Source organism: Onychostoma macrolepis, chromosome 19 (assembly GCF_012432095.1).
Source record: "Onychostoma macrolepis isolate SWU-2019 chromosome 19, ASM1243209v1, whole genome shotgun sequence".
Taxonomy (NCBI): Eukaryota; Metazoa; Chordata; class Actinopteri; order Cypriniformes; family Cyprinidae; genus Onychostoma; species Onychostoma macrolepis.
Window position 1 is genome coordinate 5,578,723 of NC_081173.1, and position 23,985 is coordinate 5,602,707.

A 23,985-nucleotide genomic window follows, 5' to 3' on the forward strand; every position below is an offset into this window, starting at 1 on the left:
GTGTTCTAGTACATTTTAACCTCTGACTTGCTAAAATTTAGTTTGTGGTTTGGTAACTTTGGTTATTTGAAATGCTCTTCTGCTAGTATTGCAACCTTTAGCTTGTATTTTAAAACAGTTTGCACACACATTATACATTACATACTTCAATTTGTACACTGCTTGATGGAAAGCACCAAGCAAACTGTGGAGTGATATTTGATTAAACCAGAATAAAACTTGACAGATGAATCGATTATCTAAACAGTTGTTAGTTGCAGCAATAATGGACACTTCCAACTCTCAAATCTGACTGGATAAGCCAGTTTCATTATAAAACAGCTAACGCACATCAACTGAAATTCAGTTTTAGTGCACCAAGTCAACATATCTGCAATATCATCTACAGTCATGCTAATGAACTGTATTCCTCAGCAGAAGAATCGTTCTCACACTTGTGCTCAGTATGTTTCTACCATAATTGTGGTAAGATAACTGCACCACACGGCATTTTGTGGCATAATGCTGAACAATATATCAATAAAACAGGATGGATCAGCAAAGACAACAGCACAGAACACACAGCAAAGAGATCTGGGCGACACCACAAACCTAACTACAGTTTTCAGTGGCGTAACAGCAGTTCAGCTGTTTTCAAAATAGAGCAGCTTTTCCAGTAACAAGACATTTTTTTCCCAACAAGTAAGTGTTATATTGCTATTTTTATGTCACATTTATAATGCACACCTAGCCTTGCAACCGATTGTGATGTTAATCAAACACTCCAGTAGACTGTTGCTCTCCAATAGCATGAGTCTGATTCATTTTAGTGAGTTGGTTCACTTGGACCAGGGTTAGAAATGAACTTTTCCATTAAGGAGCAACATTTGCCCCTTGGAATTGATTACCAGGGGCATTTTTTTTATAGTTACCTTATTATTTGTATGATTGTTGTCTTTAATGTCAAACACTTCAATTTAACCATTTGCGTCAATCAATCAGAATACTTTAAAATGTTACCAATGACAACAGGCTTTTTAAAATTATATATACATTTAATAAAACAGGAACTCATATGGCTACAATATAATGACAAAAAGCATTTGTGTTAATTGTTGCTCTTGATATTGTAATAATGAGACCGTTTTCTCACAATTACAAGTTTATATCTCGCAACATGAGAAAAGTTTATATTACGCAATTCTGAGAAGAAAAAAAAAAAAAACAATCGCAAATATTTATTTTTATTTTTTATTCAGTGGCAGAAACGGGCTTCCATAGTAAAATAAAGCTCTTCGTTGTTTATGATGAGAGAATTCGCAAGCGCGCAGAATTCAGTCAGTTAGAGCGACAAAAAACTTCGGTGTTTTCAGCGCTGACTAATCTAAACACCTCTGATTGCCCATTACATTCATAAACTCAACAGAACCGTGTGTGACTGGTTAGAAGGCTCAATGCTGCAAAAACAATGCGTAAAAGCAATCAGATACAATGAATGCAGATTTAAATGCATTTCCACAAATTCACCGTTTTCACATTTCATTTGAATTGCGACAGCCATAATAAGATTTAGTTTAATTATGCAGAAATTTTTTTTGCCCATTTATCTCGAATTTGTGGGGCATTTTTGGTCATTTTAGTGACATTTTTACCACAGGCCCACGTTAATTTCCGACCCTGGTTTGGACTTAATATACTGCTTCAAAGAAAGAAAAATTGATTCACCAAATCTTTTTTTGTAGTGAAATAAATATTGAAATACTGCGGTCACTAGCACGGTTTTCAATTCAGGTGAATAAATTAGGGTAGATTTGATTTGTTCCAGTCCTTTATGTTCACTTTTTAAGTGAACCACATAATCTAATATTTATTGAATTTTTAAAGACACTAAATGACCTAACTCCCTTCTATGTATGCAGCAACATTTGGTTAAACTTTTTCTTAATTGTAGCTTGACTGTAGCCAATTAGTTTCTACAGTAGCTTCCCCAACACTGATGCAATAACACCTGTCAGAGATGCAGATGTGGCTTTGAGACAGAGGTGGGCGGATGGACTTACACTGGATGGTGTCTGGAGGTGGAGGTACAGCAGCAGGACAGTGTTCCTCATCACTGTTGTCTCCACATTCATTCAGATGATTGCAAATCAGCGAGAGAAGTTTCAGACATCTGCCATTGGTGCAGTGGAACTTGCACTCTGCAGAAAGACAAAGAGAGAAATGCGTCTTCAAGGGTGGATGGTTAGGATTGTTATGACACAATGCGGCACTATTATACAACTGAAGGCATCACATACCAGACAGACTGAATAATTAAGCATATGCAGGTTGATGCAATGCACCACATGCAGGAAAATAACAATTACAACTTGGCTTTGGGTGGAGTGCTGAGATGAACAGATATTTCAAAACTTTATAGAGCATGTGAAACATTTCTATCCAGTTACTCTAAGACTAGTCTAAACCTCAGACGGTACGCCCATGGAACGCTCACGGGCCGTCTGATGGATATTGCACACAGAAATGGCAACAGCTGGCTAAAACCGCAAGCTCCAATCTGATTGGCTGGCTTCCAAACAATTTATGTTATTCAGAGTGCCCAGGTTTTTAATCACTTCTTCAGCTTGCTGATGTGGTATCATCTATTACAGATTAGTGTTTCCAAAACATCCTGTAAACAATCTGCGGTTGGTTGCTTCACATGTCAGTCAGACAGTCTCTTCCTGTCTAAATGGCCGGCTCTTTGGCCAAATAAACAGCAAAGTAGACCAGACTTTATTCTGAAAGTCAGAAGTCTGGCTCTGTGAGATGCGATTCAGAATCATAAACACATTGTTAATGTAAGCACAATGCGTTGGAGAATGTGTGCTAAAATGTGTGCTAATATGGTTTCTATAACCAGACAACTGATAATTATTTTTGATGACAATTAATTATAAAATATACACTAGTGTATGTTTTTTATTAATATCATCATTTTCAAATATATCTGTAGCAATGTAAACATTTTAAAACAAAAAATGGCTTGTGCACTATATTACATGTTTTATGTGATGAACAGACAAGTGTTATTTTAGTATTGTTTATATAATTATAATATTATAGTATTTAATAATATGAATTTAATTTTAATTAAAATTTTAGTCAAACACTGTTTTCAACATTGATAATAATAAGAACCATTATTATTAATTGAGCACCAATAATAACTGATAATATTGAAGCAGCATATTAGAATGATTTCTGAAGGATCATGTGACACTGAAGACTGGAGTAATGATGCTGAAAATACAGCTTTGATCACAGGAATAAATTACATTTTAAAACATATTACAATAGAAAGCAGTTATTTTAAATTGCAATAATATTAACATTTATCATTTTTATTTCATTTTTAGTTTTAGTAATTGTATACTTCAACTCAAACTCATTTTATGCCAAAGCAAATAATTACTTTTTGATGACAGAAATGAAGTTAAAATAAATATTTTAAATAATGTAATGGATAAGTCTGTAGCAATGTAAATATTAAACAAATTTATAGTCTTTATTACATGCTTTATGTGATGAACCAGCAATATTTTAGTATTATTTATATAATTATATTGTTATAGTATTTAACAATATGAATTAGCCTTTATTTTTTACATTTTCGGTTTTAATTTAACTTTTAGTCATTTTGATATATGCCATCTCCATTTTATTGATTTATATTTTTTATATATTTCCATTAATCTTTTTATTGAATTTTTAGTTTTAGTATTTGTAATACATCTATGTAAAATCATTTTATTTCAGTTAGCTGCAAAGACAACCTTTCTAATTTTCATTTTTTCCTAATATATATATTTGTTTCTTATTTCAGCTTTCAATTAATGAAAATGGTTTTTAATAGTTTTAGTTTTAGTTAATAACAACACTGGAACAGACTCAAATTTAAGTCATTATTAGCTGTAAATCATGGTACTTTTACGGTGGGTTCTTTTATTTGTTGTTGTATGGAAAAGAGCAGCTCAAATATTCTGCAAAACATCTCCTTTTGTGAAATCACATGAGTTTGGAACAACATGAGGGTGCGTAAAAGATGACAGTTTACATTTTATAGTGAACTGTTTCTTTAAGGAATACATCAACACCACTGAAAAGATAAAATGTAAGATTAAATAAAGACAAAAATGTTCTTTCATTGTAAAAGCCTTCTTAATTTCTCCCTTCGAGTTAATAACAAATGAGCTTTGTTTGTCAGGTGCACTTAAAAGATCCCGAGGAAGGGAACATATGAGGCAGTTGTTCGGCAGGCTGCTGTGAATAAAAGAGGTCAGGGATGTTGTGATGGAGTTTTATGGGTCTCTAATCTACCCAGACTCACCATGTGTGACCTGACGCCGCACCCGATGACATAACATCTACCATAAAACATTGACTTCAGAGCCATTACGGCGAGCAGGATTTCTGCGAGCTTGTATCAGGCAGTTCTCCGGCCGCTGTCTCGTCTGTGGCATTAATCGCAGATTTGATCACCAGCAGGGGAAATGAGACACCATGTTTGAGACGCCAGTCTCTACACAACGCCCAAACAAACTTAAACACACTTGTGTCTGCTTGAGGACAGACAACTATCTATCTGTCCCGAGCAGACAGCCAGGCGTGTCACTCAATTTCAGGATGATCTAGAAATGCAGAGCAAGATCTGAGCCATGCAGACATTGCTGATTTTTACAATTTCTGAACAAACTGTGTTCAGAAAACTCACAGCCATGATGCTAGGGTGCGTAGGTTCATGGCTTACATTAAATTTTTTTAGGCACTTGAAGCAAACTAAATATACATGAACAGAACTGCATTCTCACAGCATTTCTGAATATTCTCTGGATATTTGAATTGTGTAAACGAAGATGGCCTTGCCATTGTTTTTTCTTTCCAGTCCAATATTGTGCCATTTCAGATTTATCTGCACCAAAAATGAAAATAAAAACAACTTGTGGTTGATTGCTTTACATTTTGGTCAGACAGTCTTTCTGTTTAAGTGGGCAGACTTTATGCCGCCACTCAGATGTTTCAATGTAAATATATCAGATTTTTCCCATTTCTTCACCTACCAGACTAAAAATATCAAGTCAGTTTATTTGTATAGTGCTTTTCACAATACACATTGTCTCAAAGCAGATTTACAGAAAATCATTATGTTAATGTTTACGGTATCTCAGCATCTTCATGCCTTAATGTTGCATTTCGATTAATATTGGGGAATAATATAGTTTATATTTTGCGATGACACAAGCAATCAACCAGTTCAGATATAGATAACCCTTCACAAATTTACTGCATGTACACAGTAAAAGTGATTTTGTAAGCAAAAAAAGTACATTTAGTACATTTATAAGAAAATATTTCATGGTTAATTTAACGTTATATGCTGTTTCTTTGCATCTATTTGTAACATTTATCATCAATATCTGAGTGAAAATTGTTTTGAAGTATAATTTATTTCAGTTTATGAATATGACCTTGGACATAATTATATATACAACTTTATATAAATAGCTGGGCAATAATATTGTTACATTTTTCAACAGGAAAAAAAAAAAAAATTCAGGCATTTGAGTTTTGTTATAGCATATATCGCTTTACGTGAATTTACTGTATGTACATGGATAAATCTGGACAAAATATGGATTTACAATATATATTACGAATGAGTCGCTGAATCATTCAGTCAAAGATTTGTTCAACAACGCAGACTGATTTTTAATTTAAGTGAATCACTGAATCGTTCACTCAACCAATTTATTCAAAAACACCAATTCATTCAAGAAAAAAGATAAATGTGTCTTTGTGAGTGAATAATTAAATGGCTCACTTAACCGATTTGATTGAAAAACCCCTCATTCATTCAAGGAACAAACAAGGATGGTCTATGAGTAAATCATTGAATTGTTCAAATGATTCATTCAAAAACACTAATTCAAGGAACAACAACAAAAAAAGAGTGAATCACTGAATAATTTACTCAAATGTTTCATCCGTCAATGATTTTTTAAACTATATCTATCTATATCTATAGTTATTATTCTTGGTGTGAAAAGGCCTTCAGACTGTCGTTTAGGTCATTTGTCAGTGTGTCTGATGCAGCAGTGTTATTGTCCTGCACTCTCTCTCACGCGCTTCCCTGTCTGCTCAGCCAAACTGATGCTCTCTGACCGCTCTCTGTGTCATCGGCCGCTTGTCGCACAATCGCCTGCCATTCTCATGACTCATCCGACCCTGATAAGACCTCGAACCACCCTGCGTGTCTGGGTTCTCCTCCCTGGTCCGGCTGTTGATGTCACCTGCCCTCCGCTCCCCTGAAGCAGTCAGACAGGGCCATCTGTGTGCAGCCAGTCGGCCGGTGGAGATCATGGGATGGATGAGTCTGAGAGAAGCCTCAGTGCCTAAATTTAACCCGCACCTGGGATTTGGAGTCCGCGGGCAAGTTCAGGCCAAGTGTGTCAGCTGTTCATGACTGTGGTTTGTTGTCTTTTTTGTCTTAATTTTCCACTTGACATATTGAAACAGCATTCATAACCCAATTTATTTCCATAATGCGACCATAAAGTCAAACAGGATTTTCAACAAGAAAAATGGTAACACTTAAGGAATTAAGATTAAGGAACACCATTCACTATTAACTAGTTGCTTATTAGCATGCTATATTCTTAGCATATTAGCTGTTTATTAGTACACTCTAAAAAATGCTGGGTTAAATACAACTCAGTGCTGGGTAAATATTGGACAGAACACATGCTGGCTTGTTTTCAACCAACGGTTGGGTTAAATGTTTAAAGGGGTGGCTGAATGAGATTTCACTTTTTTAACGTTAATGTGTAATGCTGCTGTTTGAGCATAAACAATAGCCCTATTCGGACGGGACTAGTTTTACAGGGGGTCGTTAGAGAAATGTGTGTTTCACAGACGTACTTGATGATTTTAATCCCGTCCGAATCTGCCATGTCTGTGTTTTTCTCACACAACCTCTGTAATAATTCCAGAGCAAATTACCTACTGTTTTTCAGCAAACTCCGTGATCCTCTGAGAAAACTAATCCTGTCCGAATGCGATGTCTGTGATTGCCGGTGAGATTTTTTTTCACAACGCGTGAATTACCGTAGACGCTCTTACCGCGCTCATGTTTGATATATTTGCCTCCAGGCAAGGAAAGAATAAGTAAATAAATTAAAAACAATAATAAAATCAAGAGTCAGATCACGTAAACCATTCAGACTGGCTATTGTAATATCTGCATCAGGTAAAATTACTCGCGTTCATTTCTGCACTCAATTACATAATGTTTTAATTACATATGCACCTTTATGAAAATTAAACACGGGTTTACTACAAATAAATAACTAAAGTAAAACTAAAGGTGGTAATCAATCCGAATGACACGCAATGCACGCATACAGAGCGCGTGACCTCTGAAACGCCCAGATGTACAAAACAGACCCTCCCACCTCTGTAATAAACACAGAGATGTTAGTCCCGTCCGAATTGGTACATGAAAATCGCAGACGTCAGGTGATAAGAATCGAAACTCAAACGTAGTTTAGAAAACTAGTCCCGTCCGAATAGGGCTAATGTCTGCAAAGTTCGAATCTGAAAGTTCAATGCAAACATAGATATTGTCTTTTAAATTTCTGGCAGTTTAATGCCTACAAAAACGACTGGTAGGGACTACAACGAGTTACTTCCCGGGTCCGTTACGTCACAAACCCAGATAAACCCCGCCCCTGGGAACATGCAGCAAAGGGGGCGAGGCCATGCTGCGCTGCTTTAGAGAAGAGGAAGAGAAAACTAGGGATGCACGAAAAAATCTATTCATATATGAATCGCAATTCTGTCTTCTAACGATTCTAATGGATTCACAAGTTTCAAAACCAATGTTCTAGCAGCGGCTCTTAATACTGTTGCTCGCGTCGCCCTGCTCTGCACACGCTGTGCATCTCTCTCTCTCTCTCTCTCTCTCTCTCTCTCCTCTCTTATTCAGCTCATCAGCTCAGTGAATACACTTATTTTCACATACTGTAGCTATGAGAAGCGTTATGCATGGACGCATGCATATGCGGTTGCCGTACTGTATTAAAGCTTTAATCAGAATATATATTAAAAGCTATCAGAAGCAGTAGCATTTACAAATAACAGCGTATCTAAAACTATGACACAACAACAAAAGCCGTGCTTGCACAGGTTCTGCGGTATCCTCTTCACTAATATCCTCTGCGTCTCAATCGGGCTCAAATTGATAAGCAATATAGACGACGCCATTGTTTACAATACAACTGGAGCACATGCTGCTGAGGTGAGGGGCGGGACGTTCAGACGCGCACTAGAGACGGTTTAGCCAATCACAACATACTGGGCCAGCTAACCAATCTGAGCCCATCACGTATCTCTGAGGGAGGGGCTTCATAAAATCAGAAAAAATTATCAGCGTGTTTATCAGAGAAGGGACAGAGTGGTGTGGAATAAAGGTAAAAAAAAAATTTAACAAATGAAGCATTAACACGTTAGACTGCACCCCATAACCACAATCAAGTTTAGAAAAAAAACAGTCTACCACCCCTTTAACCCAACCTTCTGGGCAGTAACCCAACTGCTGGGTCTAAACAACCCAATTGCTGGGTTCGTCCATATTTTACCCAGCACTGGGTTGTATTTAACCCAGCATTTTTTAGAGTGTACTTATATAGCACATATTAATGTCTCATTCTGCAAAACCATATTCTGGATCTTCAATACCTAAACATTACTACTGCTTAGTATTAGCCTGTATTAAGTAAATAATAATTTTTAAAAAAGGTCAAGTGAACTTGACAATTCAATTAACTTATTTTTTTTTTATTTATTATTTACTTAATTTTAAGTCAATAGGTTTCCTAAATTTTTTTAAGTTAAGTCAACGTATCACTTTTTATAGTGTAGTTATTAGTAAGAATCGGTCACTACCATAAAATATTACCTTTAATTACTATTATTTACATATTCATTAATAACGTCCATTTTAATTACATGGAAACTTCAATAATGAAGTATGTGTCGTCACTATTAGCATCACCAAATGGAAAATAAATGGACTGTTTACAGGTTTCTGCAAATGGTTGGTCAAACAGCTAGCCTCTCCCTCAAATCCCATCATTGGTTGAGACAAAGTTACTATACGTAAAGCTGGGTAAGATTCTTAAACAAACAGAGCAATGTTTTGATTGCACCACAGAGCCGCAGTGTTTACAAATCAACCTACGAACGGCTTACTGATAGTTGCCTGTGCATGTTAAGCTGGCACAGGAGAAAGTCGAAAGAAAGCACACACACCACCTTCAAAAGCTGCCTATCAATTTATTAGCCAGAATCAGTGTGTATTTCGCTTCTTAAAATGGATTGATACTTTTCCATCTGGTTTTGGATAACACGTCTTGTTGCATTATACAAGTTTTGTGTACTTCTCCGCTGGATTTCTCCTCCAAGGCTGCGAAATGAGTTTTGTTCTTAATACCTTTAATCTTATTTGGACCTCGTCTCCCACACATCACACTATATCTTTTGTCACTTTCAACGCTCCCCTCCCTGTCTTTCTCCCTCAGTCTGTGTCTGTCGCCGCCTCCAGGTCTTGGCTCCTTTATTAAGAAAAGAAAATAAGAGAGAGGAAGCCTGCGAAATTTTCTGCGCCAAATTCCCCAGCACATTGAGGGGGAGCGGTGTGTCGTGGTGAGAAGCGAATGACCTCCGCCGGCTGAGCTCGGATAATTAAGAGTGCACGCATAGCAGAACCGAGTCAAAAAGTGCGAGACAGAGCAGCCGTCGCAATATGTTCTCACTTTATTAACATTTTTGAGTAAAATGTAAAACAGACAAGGGCTAGACGCTGTACTACATATAGCTGGTGTGATGGTCTTTTTTTAAAGTTGAAAACTATTAAGCTAATTCTGAAACGCCTGTAACTTAAAAGTGCCAGATTCAAAAGGAACATATTAGACCGGAGCTTTTAAACAGGTCCCCTCGGCCACGGCTCAAAACCTAAAACAAGCACAGCTAACCAGAGTTTAACCTTGTGGGCATCGATTGTTTTTGCTCTCCCCCATCCTGCTTGTTTAGTACCGCTGTATTCCCCGGCATTCAGCCCACTTTAAACTCCCCCAACCTATCCGAACCTCCCCTACGCAAACCTGTGTGCTGTGGGCTCACAAAATGACGGGAATCGATTTGGAAGCTGTCCACACTCAAAACGCCTCTGCCATGAAACACCAACACAATTCCTACTCCACGAAGACTACAGTATATATGTGTGTGTGTGTGTGTGAAGTGTGTGAGCAAGCACAAGCATCAAAACTGAGTAGCTTCGCTCTCTGTTGCTAGGCAAAATCATGAGCAAATTAAATCAAATCATATCAACACAAAAACAGTGGCAGCATACATCTCTTTGATTGGGATAAAATGAGCTTAAATTGATATTAAATGAAAAGCGACTTCACTAATCATGCTACAGACATATATCTAACAAATTACATGATGTTTGGTTTGTTATTTATAGTATGTGTCTAATTACATTGACTAGGCTTTAGGATTGTCTCTCTGAAACGTTTTAAAGCAATAAACAAAGGTCATTTTGTATTTTAGTTAAACTAAAGTTCAACAATTCACAGAAAATAAGTATTGTCATTATTTACTCACCCTCATGTCATTCAAACCTGACTTTCCTTCTTGCGTGGAACACAAAAGAAGATATTTTGAATAATGTTCAAGCTGCTCTTTTCCATGCAGAAAATTTAATTGATCGATTGAGAAAAAAATCCACAAAACTGCCGTAAAAGTAACCATCTATTCAAAATCTTATATTTGTTAAAATATGGCATGTTAAGGCGTAAACTAAAGCTTTGCTATAAGCAAAGTGTCCCAATGTGCCTTGTTCGAATTAAATGTAAAGATCACTACACAAGTCACTACCTTTATGGTGCATTTTGAAGCACCGTTTTGACATTTTCTTTTGTGATCCACAAAATTAATGAAGGTTTGGAACGAGAAAATAATGACAATTGTAATTTGACAATTGACTTTCTTTGTGCTAAATGTCAAACCAACATCAAAGCGTTTATATGGTTTTGCTAGTTGAAGCATTTCGTTCTGTTGTGATTTCTTTGACTGACAGGTTGCCTGGGACCGTGGGCCAGCGCTCTTTCCCCTCAGCTGGAGAGCCCATCACATGCTTTTGAACAGAATGTTCTGGTTTTTCATTTCTCTCCATGATGAATAAAATAGCAGAACATTGTGACCCCGGCTCAGCTTGGGGGCCATCCAGTTGTTAAAACAATATCCTCTACCTCAGGTCTCTCAGGAATTTTTGGATGTATGGGTCCAAATTCCAGTCCAAGTTCAAATTCCACATCTGATATTAAAAGCTGGATACTGGAGTATTTTCAGTGTCAGCACTTGGCCGGCCCCGAACAAAGGCAGAAGTTTCACTTTCTGAAAAGAGTCTCTTTTTTGTGAAACACAACCCTACCAACATGACAGGGACTCCTTGCAGTTAAAAAAAAGTCACATATTCTCAAAAACATAAAGGTGAACTAAGCAACTTTTTTTTAATAAGTAATTGATTTGACTTTATACTAACACCCATGGGGCGTCATGTGCCGTTTTTTAAAGGGGTACCAGTGGCAGTCCAGCCTTACTTCTTTCCCTAACCTAATGAATCAATGAATGAGGCAAACCCTTCTCCAAGTAAATCTGCACCTGAAAAGCAATCAGTAGCAACTGAGTTTTACAGAAAAGCTATTTCTTTTATGCGACATGAAAAAAGTCTTAAATGTTTTGCGTAACAAGGTGTGATTAGACGAAGATGTTCAAATTATTTGTGACTTAATTGATCCATTGCAAGAACCTGGACCCCTTTAGTTACGTCCGACAAGCCATGATGCTCTCAAAAATACATTGCAGAGAAAGAGGACACTAACAACGTGCCAACAGACAAGACAGAGCAGGTTACTTTTGCTATTAAACAAAGACTCAGCTTTCAAATTTTGTCATTTTTAAGAAATTCAAACAATAAATACCATTTTGCGGCTCTTAAATCTAATGTGTCGTGAGAGATCGCTGTAGTGCTTCAGTTCAAGCGGCACGTGAACCCATCATCTCTTCCTCTTTACTAGTTATAGTACGAAATAAGCATGAATGAACATCAGAAGGTATCTTGTTTCAACCACGGAAACACATCACAAAACACAATTTTTTAAGTTTAAGTCCACCAACGTTAATCTACTCTCCTGTCTGGTTTGTTTGTCGGACAAAATGGCAGATTGTGTGTTATGATTGGTCAGATTGCCTGTCAGTCAAACTCCTGGTGAAGGGTGAACTCGACTGACCAAATTTTTACACATGAATGGCAGACTTTTGAGAGCCAAAATATCATCGTAGTGCTGATATTGTTTAGATAATAATAAGAAAAAGATGATGAAGCAGCATTAGGTGACAATATATAATAATAATAATAATAATATTCTATATTATTATAATCATCATCATATTTATTATTATTATTAATAATAACAACAATAAGTAGCAGTAGTACAGGTAATTTATTTTTCCACCTAGTTATTAATAATAATAATAATAACATAATAATGTAATAACAACGTAATAAGACAAAGAAGAATAGTGCTATTATTATTCAAATTATTGTTGTTGTTGTTGTTGTGGATATAAAAAGAAAAAAAGTACAGTAAATGACTGGTCATGTGATAATTGCTATGAGGACCCGCCTGATATAGAATGAAAGTCATAATTGATGAGGAGTCTTCATTTTCAAGTGTACATCAATTTTAACATGTAGCTGAAAGTATAATTAATTAAAGGTCCCATGACATGCTGCTTTTTGGATGCTTTTATATAGGCCTAAGTGGTCCCTAGTACTGTATCTGAAGTCTCTTTCCCGAAATTCAGCCTTGGTGCAGACTTTCAGCCACTACGAGCCATTTCTGTGTCTGTAGCTTTAAATGCTAATGAGGAGGAGAGAGGCGGGGCAAGGTGGAGGGTGGGTGCGTGGCCTTAACCAGCTTGCGCTACCATGCACTAATGTTGACAGTGGACGTATCGCAATGGCTCGTAGACACGCAGTCGTTCAAGCTTTTCAGTTTGACCCAGAATCTGATCCGGATGAAGAAGTTGCAACTCAGCGGCTACAGCAGGACGTCTCCGAATGGTTAGTTTAAAATATTGTGTCTGGATACGGTACTTTAGTTGGTTTGTTTATGTATGCTGTTACAGTTATTATCATGTAGCTAATGCTAGCCATAGGCTCGGATGAAGGAACTAAAAAAATACTTTGGTGTTCATTTGTACATCCAAACACTGAACAACTGACATGCTTCGCTCGTTTGCAAGCCATGATGTCTCTCGAGGAAAAAAAAATATTGCGCTCGCCTCGCACGGTAGTAGCTCACTTTCTCATGGGCAGGCAAAGCGGAGAAAAAAGGGGAGGTAACCTTTCCCCGTATGACGACATAAAGGGAAGATTCCAGATTGGGCCATCTGAGCTTTCGTTTTCTCAAAGGCTAAGCAGGAGACCCAGGGCTCGGTTTACACCTATCGCCATTTCTAGCCACTGGGGGACCATAGGCAGGCTAGGGAACTCATATTAATGTTAAAAAACCTCATAAAGTGAAATTTTCATGCCATGGGACCTTTAAATTACGTGTAAACCTTAACTGAGAAACTTAGGAGACTTGAGGAGAAACTTAATTTACTTAGGGCACCAATCAAGGGGTAAGGTGATTCTTACCTGTGTTATTATTTGTGGCTGGGTAGTCAGCTGCCTGCATACTGCCCTTGCAGTAATGCTTTTGACTGCAGCTTTAACCAGTCCGGTAGAAAGAGCTTTGCTGTGTGACCTCCATTTTGGATCCTCCGGTTCAGCTCGTGTGTGGCAGTTACTCTATAAACCTTCTGGGCCAGGAAGTGCTGGATTTTCTAAATGACCAGTTAAAAAACTCACTGTGGTAAAAATGCTTGCTAAACAAGGGATCCTATCCTCCAAGCCATGGATATGCAGCCATGGCCAACTGTGCAAAGTTTCACTCTAGAGCTTGGAAGTGTTCGACGTGTCTGCTAGAACTGTTTTTCTTTCCACTTTTCAGGCTTGGCATGTGAGTGACACAGATGCCCATAGGCACCGTCCTAGCCAATGTGCCAGGGGTGTCATCCTTCTTCAGCAGTGCTGGAGTTTCATCTTAGGAGAAACTGTGGAGAAACGAGAAAAGGAGAAAACTGGTTAACACGATTATATTTGAACAAGTGATTCCCGTTCCCCTTGGCTGGTTCATTTCGGAAGAGAGCCATATGGAAGGCTGCACTGGAGAAACAACCTTCTTTATTTGTTCAGATGCAAAAACACAGCAGGGTGGCACTTTGAAGTCTGGAGATAAATATAACTGGGGGTGGCGTGCACACCTCTGAAAGTAAAATCATCTCCACTTCAAACACAACGGGGAGAAGAGAAGCCCGCTCAACAAGAAAAGGCAAACGAAACATTGTTAGCAAAAAGTACAAATGTGTAGAAAAAAGACAAAGCAAATAATATGGGTATAGGGCAGCTCTGGACACGGCAGTCTGGGTTTGCCGGCTCTTCATCAACGCACCATGTGACTGTGGAAAGAGTACTGAAAAAAATATGCTCAAGTAAAAGTACCATTACATTCCAAAAAATGTAGTGTAAGTAGAGTAAAAGTACTTGAGTAAGAGTAAAAGAGTAGCTTATTTAAAAGTACTCATGAGTATTGAGTAGTGTGTACTGAGCTGTGGATTCTACCCTCTTATAATAAAAGCTGTACACTGTCATTTAAACATTTAGAAAACACATACTGTAATTTACATTATTTTACATTATTTACTTGTTTGTCATAAAGAATGAAGCATATCTATCTTCCAAGAGTTTTAATTTTGACTGCCAACTCTTTAAAATACATCAAAAGAACATGGAAAAACTATTAAAGAGATAAAAAGATGAAAGTTATTCTCAGTACAATCATCATTTAAATTAAATATTATTTTAAACACATCAACAATGAAATATTTGAAAAAAGGGATTTAAAATAGGTGTAAAGCCACTGAGAAGTAGTTGTTGCACATAAAATATTAATGTTTAGAACAGTGCAATAAATACAAAAACCACAAGAAACTCATACAAGAGTTCAGCATCATATAATGGGTTAAAATACGAGATTAAAAAGAGCCAATTTCTCTCCAAAACAGTGCCAGTTTTAGAGTTTTGCGATAAAGAAATGAGAATCACCAAACATAATTTATGCTACAATTTAAACATAAATGCACATTGTTCTAGAAGGATGACATCACCTCCTACACATTTACTGATTTGTAAGGGGGAAAATGCATTCAATAGGGAAGTATTTCCTGGCAATTTTTCTTTCATAAAAAAACACATACACATCTCTTTGCTGGGCCGCGGCGGTGTCGGTGAATCAGCAGCATCCACAACTGAATGGAACAAAAAATGTTGAGCTTGAAAATTGTTTTTGCGCGAGTGCACTTACTAAATGAAGGCATATTGTATAAAATGGATCAAATAAAACATGTTTATTAACGAGCTGCAGTTTTATTACGTCACGTAGGGTGACCATATTTTAGTTTTCCAAAAAGAGGAGAGTAGGGGGCGGGGTTCGTGGGTGGGGCTTTGCCTAACAGTATACATAGCAAGGTTTTTTTTTTGTTTGTTTGCTTATTTTGTTTTTATAATAAATAAAAAGAAAACAAGTAGATAGAACAGAAAAAGAATAAATAATGCTAGTGTTAGGAGGTCATTATTTATAATAAATAAAAAGAAAATAAGTAGAAAGAATAGAGAATGCTAGTGTTAGAGACTCTCTTTTCTTTATAAATAAAACACGTAGTTACAATAGAAATAGAATAGAGAGTGCAAAAGTTAAAGGGTCATGTTTTTTTAATTTAAAAAGCAGATAAAATTAGAATTAGCATTAGAATAGAGAGTGCTAGAGTTAGAAGGTCAAATGAAGATGAAAGAGATGTGTTTTCAGCCGTTACTTGAAAATATTAAGGACTCGGCTGCTTGCATTGAGTTGGGCAGGTCATTCCACCAGGAGGGAACAGTTAATGTAAAAATTAATGGAAGTTTTATAGGTAGAATGCAAAATGTTTCAATACAAGCATTTCAGTCAAATGTAATTTATGCAGTATTTCAAACCTTTAACCTGTGGAAAAAACGCGGTCTTGGCAACCCTGCATCCAACCAGAGCAAAAAAGCAAGAATAAGAAGAGATGACTGACAAGACCATGCTTGAGTATTTGCTGCTCAACAGATCCTGAGCTCATTGACAAATATCTGATCTTGTAAAATGTGCTCCCTTTACACAGAGTGGGTGTGATCGCGAAATCGAAAGTGAAAGTAAACAGCGCAAACGCTCAGCGGCTCCTTGATGAGCCAAAATTATATACAATATTAGAATGGTTAAAGGAGTGGACACGAAAATCGCGGGAGCGAAACACATGTTGCGGGAGCAGGCGGCGATGGTCAGAAATTCAGCGGGAGCGGGATTAAGAAAACAGCCCAATCCGACATTTTGGGCGATTAAGAAATCCCGGCCGGACGCATTTTTGTAAATTCAAAAATAGGACATGTCCAGGGAAAAGAGGACGTATGGTCACTCTAAAGTCACGCGTTGACACAGATGCAGTATATTAACGCCATGGGTCATCAATAAGGTGGTCCACAATTTAATTACACTATTTCCAAGCGTTTTAGAGTGTTCCCAACACATTTTTTCACAGCGCACATCGCGCACTTAAACCCATAAAGAGTCAACAAGCTGCCGACTTCTCCAAGTGACTGCTGCGGAATGCACGCGAGGGTGAGACGCGGCAGTGCTGCAGATCGCGCGTCTTAAATGGGAGTGGGAATTAACCGCATTATGAGCGTGGCACTTGCGAGAGTTATTAACATTGTACGCATTTCCCGCAACCTCACACCAGATTTCAGGCCCTGTAGGTTGGCAAGCATATACAGATCATTTTAGTAAGCAGAAATCCGAAATTTACCTTAACATATTAGAGGAAGATGCTGATAACTCGGGACTGAACTGGTGCTTGAAGAACGCATTTCAGCCATTAACAGCAGTTGGCGGTTAAAGTTTTCTATGCACAATTTGATTTGACGAAAGTCACGAGACAGTTTACTCGCTCTCTCTCTATCCAATCACGTTGATGAATAACAATAGGATTAAAATAAGCATGTAAGGTCCACAAACGGAGGGAAAATAGCGGAGTAAAAGTATCCATATATCACTTAAAATGTAGGCTACTCAAGTAAAAGTAAAAGTGCAGTTTTTAAACTACTTAAAGTACAATTACTGAAAAAAATCTACTTAATTACTGTAACGCAATTAATTACAAAAATGCGTCAAACCGGGATTTCTTAATCGCCCAAAATGTCCGGGATTGGGCTGTTTTCTTAATCCCGCTCCCGCTGAATTTCTGTCCATTGCCGCCTGCTCCCGCAACATGAGTTTCGCTCCCACGATTTTCGTGTCCACTCCTTTAACCATTCTAATATTGTATATAATTTTGGCTCATCAAGGAGCCGCTGAGCGTTTGCGCTGTTTACTTTCACTTTCGTGATCACACGCACTCTGTGGCAGGGGCGCGGGAAGTGGGGGTGCTGAGGGTGCTGCAGCACCCCCTGATTTTTTCTGTGGGCAACTGTTTAATTGTTGGGAATATATAAAAAAAAAATCGGAGTGTCTATTTAAGTGCAAATAGCCATGTTGTTGGAAGAGGCTATTTACATTAACTCCACCCATAAACGTATGATTTGGATAGTCAAATATGCAAAAGACGGCTGCCAATTGTTAGATTCAGTGGCGCAGTCGGTAAAGCGTGTGCTACCGTACTTTCGACACAATCGACCGGGGTTCGAATCTGCTTTTTGGCGAACTTTTTTTCTCCCTTTTTAAATTTCAAATCACATCAGAAAAGCATTTATTTTTTAAGAAAAATGAAGGAAATAATCAAAAAGTTAAACAAAGTATCGGGTAGGGTTAGGGTAGGTGTAGGGAGAGCTTTTGTCCCAATAAGGTGGCATCCATTTAATAATTTGAAATAAACTTAAAAAATTACACTCAATAAGTTATTGCATACTATTTTATAACGTATTGCAATGCAGAGGTGCAGATAATTGCCACTATTTGCAATAAGTAATGTTTTTCTCTAATCATGTTTTTCGCCACAATTAATCATACCCTTTTATTCAATATCTGCAATAAGTAATTAGCAGGATCCTGCTATTTTAACATAGAATAAATAGAACCTAAAGCTATTTGCACTGTGTAAATAGCATATCACTAAAGAATACTGCTATTTTCACTTAGTGTAAATAGCCTCTGTCGCAACAACCCAACCCAAATGTATTTAAATGCAAAAAGGTATTTAAAAACAAAATCGTATTTTGTATTTCAAATACATGTATTTGAAATACTGCCCATCCCTGAGCGGCTCCCTGATGCGCCAAAATTATATACAATATTAAAATGTTTAAAGGAGCAGTGGCGCCTGCAGGTGTACGGCTGTACGCACTGTGAGTACCATGAGCGAATTTGCCCCGCAAACATTTCAGAAGTAAATTATAGGCCCGTTTGTCCCGTATTTCTGTCGACTGAACCAGCCATGCCATTAATAATGAACGTATCAGTCTTTTGCATGCCAAAGTCAATTTCTGCTTATAAACATTGCGTCAAATAGAAAGAGAAAATCGTGCTACACGCACTTCCATGAGATCGGGTTAGACTACAACAATTAATTTGTAGCCTATTTTACAAATGGGAATACAACGAATTCATGACATTCAAGCTACCCGTAAAAGTGAAAAGTTCTTTAAAATCATCTGGAATGCAATAAAGTAATTTTTAAAGCTGTTTTGCTGCATGGATTAAAAATAGGCTAATAAATAATTCACATATCAGACAAAATTGCGTTGCAGAAAATCCTTTAAATTTTAAGTAAATTCTAAGGAATTCAGAGAAGAGCAACATAAAAAATATAATCAGGCCTGTTTTAGGCTGTTTTAGGCTTTTCCTTATTTTTATATTTTAGACAGTGATGAAAAATGAGAAACCCACAAGAGCTGATAAAATGTAAAAAAAAAAAACTGTAACTTGAATGCAATGTAAGTCGCTTTGGATAAAAGCGTCTGCTAAATGCATAAATGTAAATGTAAATGTAAAAATGACTCGCCGTCTCCTCATTGGACTTGCCTTTAGAGAGAAATGCATCTTTATGGATTACATAATAAAAGGGTTTTTGTTTTCGATTCAAATTATTTCGTTTTAAAGTAATAATTTAAAGCTTTCTATAGATATTTATCATATTTGTGACTCAATTCGTTGAGTTTCGGTTCATCATTGTGAAGCGCTCCTATTATATTCAAGACAAGATGGCAAGCACATCCTCTGTTTTCCTATTTATTTTAATAAAAGCACAACGTTTTGTTGATATTGTGAATGCACACAAATAACAGTAGACCCTTTACAGTTCCGAATGATGTATTACTCTTACCTTTTATAAGCAAAAATTACGGCATATTTTAAGTTGTTTCCACTATCAAGAAAAAAGTGACCGCTCTGGCGCCTCCATGTCCTGCAGAGCGCGCTTCAGCTTCCACTCTTCACACAAAATATTAGATATGCACCTAGCGCACATTTATATAGTTCAAACATTTAAACCAACATTGTGATATGCTTGAACTGTTTATATCTATAGATTGTATTTTAAGCAAGTAGTGATGATTTGAGAAGGCTAAATTGATCACTGTCTGCCGCTGGCCGCTTGGTCGTTACTTAAAAAACAAACAAACAAACAAAAAAAAACCTTACACTTAAGGAACAAAAAGTGCTCCAAACGTTTTTATAAATTAGCTTCATAAAAAACGAAACGAAATATGATAAAACTAAAGATTCTTTGGAGATATGAAGGATGCAATACTACTCTACTCGAGGATAACATGAGATTGAGCGAAACTGTGTTATGTCCCCTTTAACGACTAGTTGGTTTAGGGTTCACTCCACCACGACTGGACACGCTTCATAAGGTGTATTCTTACATTCAGAAACAGCTTAGGTGAAGCACAATAGAATGGAAGTGGAAGTATTTAAAAGTTGGACTATTTTTAACCTGACAAGCCTTAAAAGTGAAACCCTTATGGATGCACAAAAAACAGCACAAGAAGCAAAGCAATGGAAAAAAGACATCTATCTGAATGCGGAGGGCTGTAGCAATAATAAAAGCAATGTGAAAGGGCTGAACCCAGGCCATAAAAAAGGCCCTATGACCTGGCTGACCAAATCAGTGCTGTCAAAGTTTAACACCATCTTCCAATTGTCCAACTTTTTCAAATGCATCACGAGACCTCTGCATTCTCTTCCATTCTGCTGCACTTAGTCCAAATGTTTTCAAACGGAAGAACTATGTGAACGCTCATTAAGAAACATGTCTGCTTGCTGTCTGGTGAACATGACCCTAAGGCTGCAAAATTATACAAAGCTCAGGGTTGAGAAAACCAACTGGTTTTAAAAATATTTAGGTTTTTACATCTCTGAACAGGACACCGACTACTAATTTGTGTACGCAGATTGGCACAGACAGTGTGTTTAACTGTCTAATTTGAACAACAGTGGCGTTGATTTATAGCGATAAGGATGTGGAGGAAGGAGTGTGAATGAAGTTTTCTTTTTGTCCCTAGGACAGAGTTTGTTCATTGTTTGACTGACAGCTCCGATATCAGCCAGCATGCACAAGCCAAGGCGCTCCTCGCTCCTCTCCTTCTTCTTGAGGACAGTTCCTCCTTGTGTCAGCATTCTATGCGATGGATATCTCTCTCTGGAGATCGGCCAGTGTGCCGCGGCGCACTGTGACGAACTGAAAATGGAAGATAGGGCCTCAGAGCAACAACTGCAGCGGATATAGAGTAATGCGAAGGACTGATCTGCATCATTTCTGCAGCTTACTGTTTCAAGTGACACTGGTACTTTCTAAAACTTTTTTTGAGAAGCTCACACCATCCGGAAATCCTTGTACAGAAACACTAGGTATGTCACTTTGCAGCACACAAATCATTCATATCAGTACATCTGACCACAGATCTGTTCTACAGGCCACGTCTTGTTCCTCGAAACTAGGCCAAAAAAGCACATCTGAAGCTGAGGCTAGAGATATATAAATGCATTTTAGTCATGACTGAATGATAAACAAAAGGTTCTGTGAGACAGGAATCTTGAGGCTCAGCTTTGACATAATACACTGACTAATCCTTGCATTCTCCCGTCAATGGCTGCCCATACATTCCCATTATGACACAGCCACATGGCAACGCTTTCCTTTGAGACGAGAAACACCATAGGGCATGTTGCTCTTCTGACATTGATTAACGATCTAACAACTTCCCACCGTGCCAGATAAAGGCAGTTTGGCTGAGGGGCAACACACAAGCACACACACACAAACACATATACAGTGAAGGTGAAACCTCCACCCACAGACTATCGTCATTCCACTTACAGCCACGGTGTGGAGACCCAACACGCAATGTGTGAAAACATTTCAGGGCTATTTCAACTGAGCATGTGACAAATAAAACTTGTACTTTGAGGAATGATATATTTTAGACTGGAAAAGGCAGAAACCCTTTAGGGGGAGAGATGGATGATGAATGTTTGACGGCAGTAGGGGACCAGGCTATTGGCACCACTGGGATAATTTAGCTTAATATTTAAAGATCTAGGCTGGTAACAAAAAGACTAAGTTAAAATTCCCCAAGAGTTGATTCAATAATTACCACCCTTATGCAGTCCCTTCCCAGGATGCTACAGGTGTATTTTAAATCAAAATAAGATAAAGATAAAACTAAATGACAAATTAGTAAATTAGACATTAGCATTGCAGGTCAGACACTTGAATGTAATTCTTGCAGTTACTGAGAGCCAAAGTACAGACCTGAGCAAAGGCTTGACATAAGAGAATTTATGGAGGTTAAATACAGGTCAAGTGCCGGTATTCTGGATGCACTCAGGGGGGCTTTAGGAAGACGCAAGTAGGCCAGCAAGAAGTGAGTTGTATTAGCCGAGCCATGAAATAACTACTGCCTGGATGAGGAGCTTAATAGAGTAGCGACTAAGAAAGGCAAAATTGCAGACCATAAAGCATTGAGAATGGCCAGTTGTTGTAGTGTGGTCAGCAAAGTCTAGGGTGAGTCCTACTGTTTTCAGGAAAGTGGGAAAGAAAACTGTAATTGACCCTCTATTGAGTTGAGGGAGGTTCTTGGCTCAAAAGAAGAGTTACGTTCAAGTTAAATGAGTCGGCAACCAGTTTGACATGTCAGAAAGGCATGCCGAGATCCACTATAATGTGTAGAGACAGATAGGAGGAAATGAGACGTGTTGAGAATAAGCAACATACTGTATGCCGAGCAAAGAATGCATTACAGCTCTGAGTGCAAATGAGAAAAGTATGGGGCCAATTACCAAACCCTGTGGTACCCCATTGCTGAAGATACATCATTTGTTATAAAGTTGGTCCATCTTCCATGACATGACAGATTCGCATAGTACATATTTATTGTTCTTGTTTGGTATTGGCTAAACGTACTATGCGAGTCTGACATGTCATGGAAGATGGACCAATTTTACAACCATTGCTGCCTGCACATGCACACCACAAACTATAAAACACAAGTTCTCCTAGACGCTCCCCTAAACCCCACTTCACTGCAATTTTATGTTATTACATAGACATATGAGCACTTCACTAGCAGCATACTGCACACACCTCAGCTGGGAGCTGATGAAGAACATAAATTGAGAGTGAGGAGCCTAACTGTGTTTACAAGATTAAACTCTGTTCTTCTTGTGTCTGAAGAGAGTGAAATCAGAGGAGTTCCCATTACTGCATTGCCTGTGTGTTGTTGCTATGGCCTTTCACTGTCACTAGGCAGGAATGAACTTGCCAGAATTTACAGAGAATTATTTGCCTACAAATGATCTTTCAGTTTCAGTTATGTCCCCCTATGACCCAAGCCGACTGAGAATCCTTAACCCTAATTCCTGACCCTAATCTTAATCTTAGATTTGTCTCTGGCAACACTTAGGATAACCTCCTCACTCACAGTCCCAACACTTTATGTAACCAGCTGTCTTATGTAACCACACATACTCAACAGCCAGTGTGCGAATTATACAATGAATTTCAGAAAAGTCAACTTTTTAAAAGCTAGATTTCAGGACACCATTTATTGAGGTATCACACATCTCATGCAACCCAAATTGCCTTCTGCACCCACACCAAAAATCAATCTTGAGGACTTTTTTAATAAAACACTTTTCATGTTACTTTTTATATAATCATAATCCAAAACAATTAAAGACCAATAGTCTTCAACTACAAAGGGGTGCATCATCTCATCTCCCTGAGGGCACCAAGCAAGCAATTTTTTACTGAGGATGACCTTCCATCTATTTGGCACCAGGTGAAAAAAAAAAAATAGTAAAATCACCCTCTAAATAAATGGTAACCTAACTTTTTTTGGTCATAGAAAAATTTGGACATTTGGAACACTCCTAAAACATTCTTTGTGTAATATAAAGAAAAAAAATGTTTATTATTTTGCTTTCATCACCTCACCTATAGGCTTTAAGCAGGTGGGTCAAACCACCCCAATTCACACCTGATTCAACAGCCTTTAAGTAACTGCCATCAGCATCAAAAAGAATAGAGACTGTTATAAGCACTCATGCTGTTCAGCCAATATTTGGCATAGTTCCTGCTTTTGGCGTAGGAGTGCCCACGTAATAACCCAGCAAGAATATTTGATGAATCTTTTATCTTACGTAAGGTCCCAAAACCCATCATCATCTCCCTATCTGCTCTCCCATGAAGGATTTCCTTCTCACTTCCCCTTCATTCTGT

At 37.8% G+C, this 23,985-nt stretch overlaps 1 protein-coding gene across 4 annotated transcripts in view; it reads right to left on the bottom strand.

The window, feature by feature from the left end:
* ldlrad4a (low density lipoprotein receptor class A domain containing 4a) overlaps positions 1–23,985 on the bottom strand; it is a 97,282-nt gene that overhangs the window by 43,843 nt on the left and 29,454 nt on the right. For 2 of the 4 annotated variants that reach the window (XM_058754019.1, XM_058754018.1), the window contains 2 exons: positions 13,787–14,244; positions 2,040–2,177 (listed from right to left, as the gene is read on the bottom strand). In XM_058754019.1, the coding sequence (XP_058610002.1) occupies positions 2,040–2,177; positions 13,787–13,826 (178 nt within the window). In that variant the 5' untranslated portion in view covers positions 13,827–14,244. Of the gene's footprint in view, positions 1–2,039; positions 2,178–13,786; positions 14,245–17,073; positions 17,179–23,985 lie in introns of those variants that run through there. The other 2 variants (XM_058754020.1, XM_058754017.1) reach the window with 2 other exon arrangements.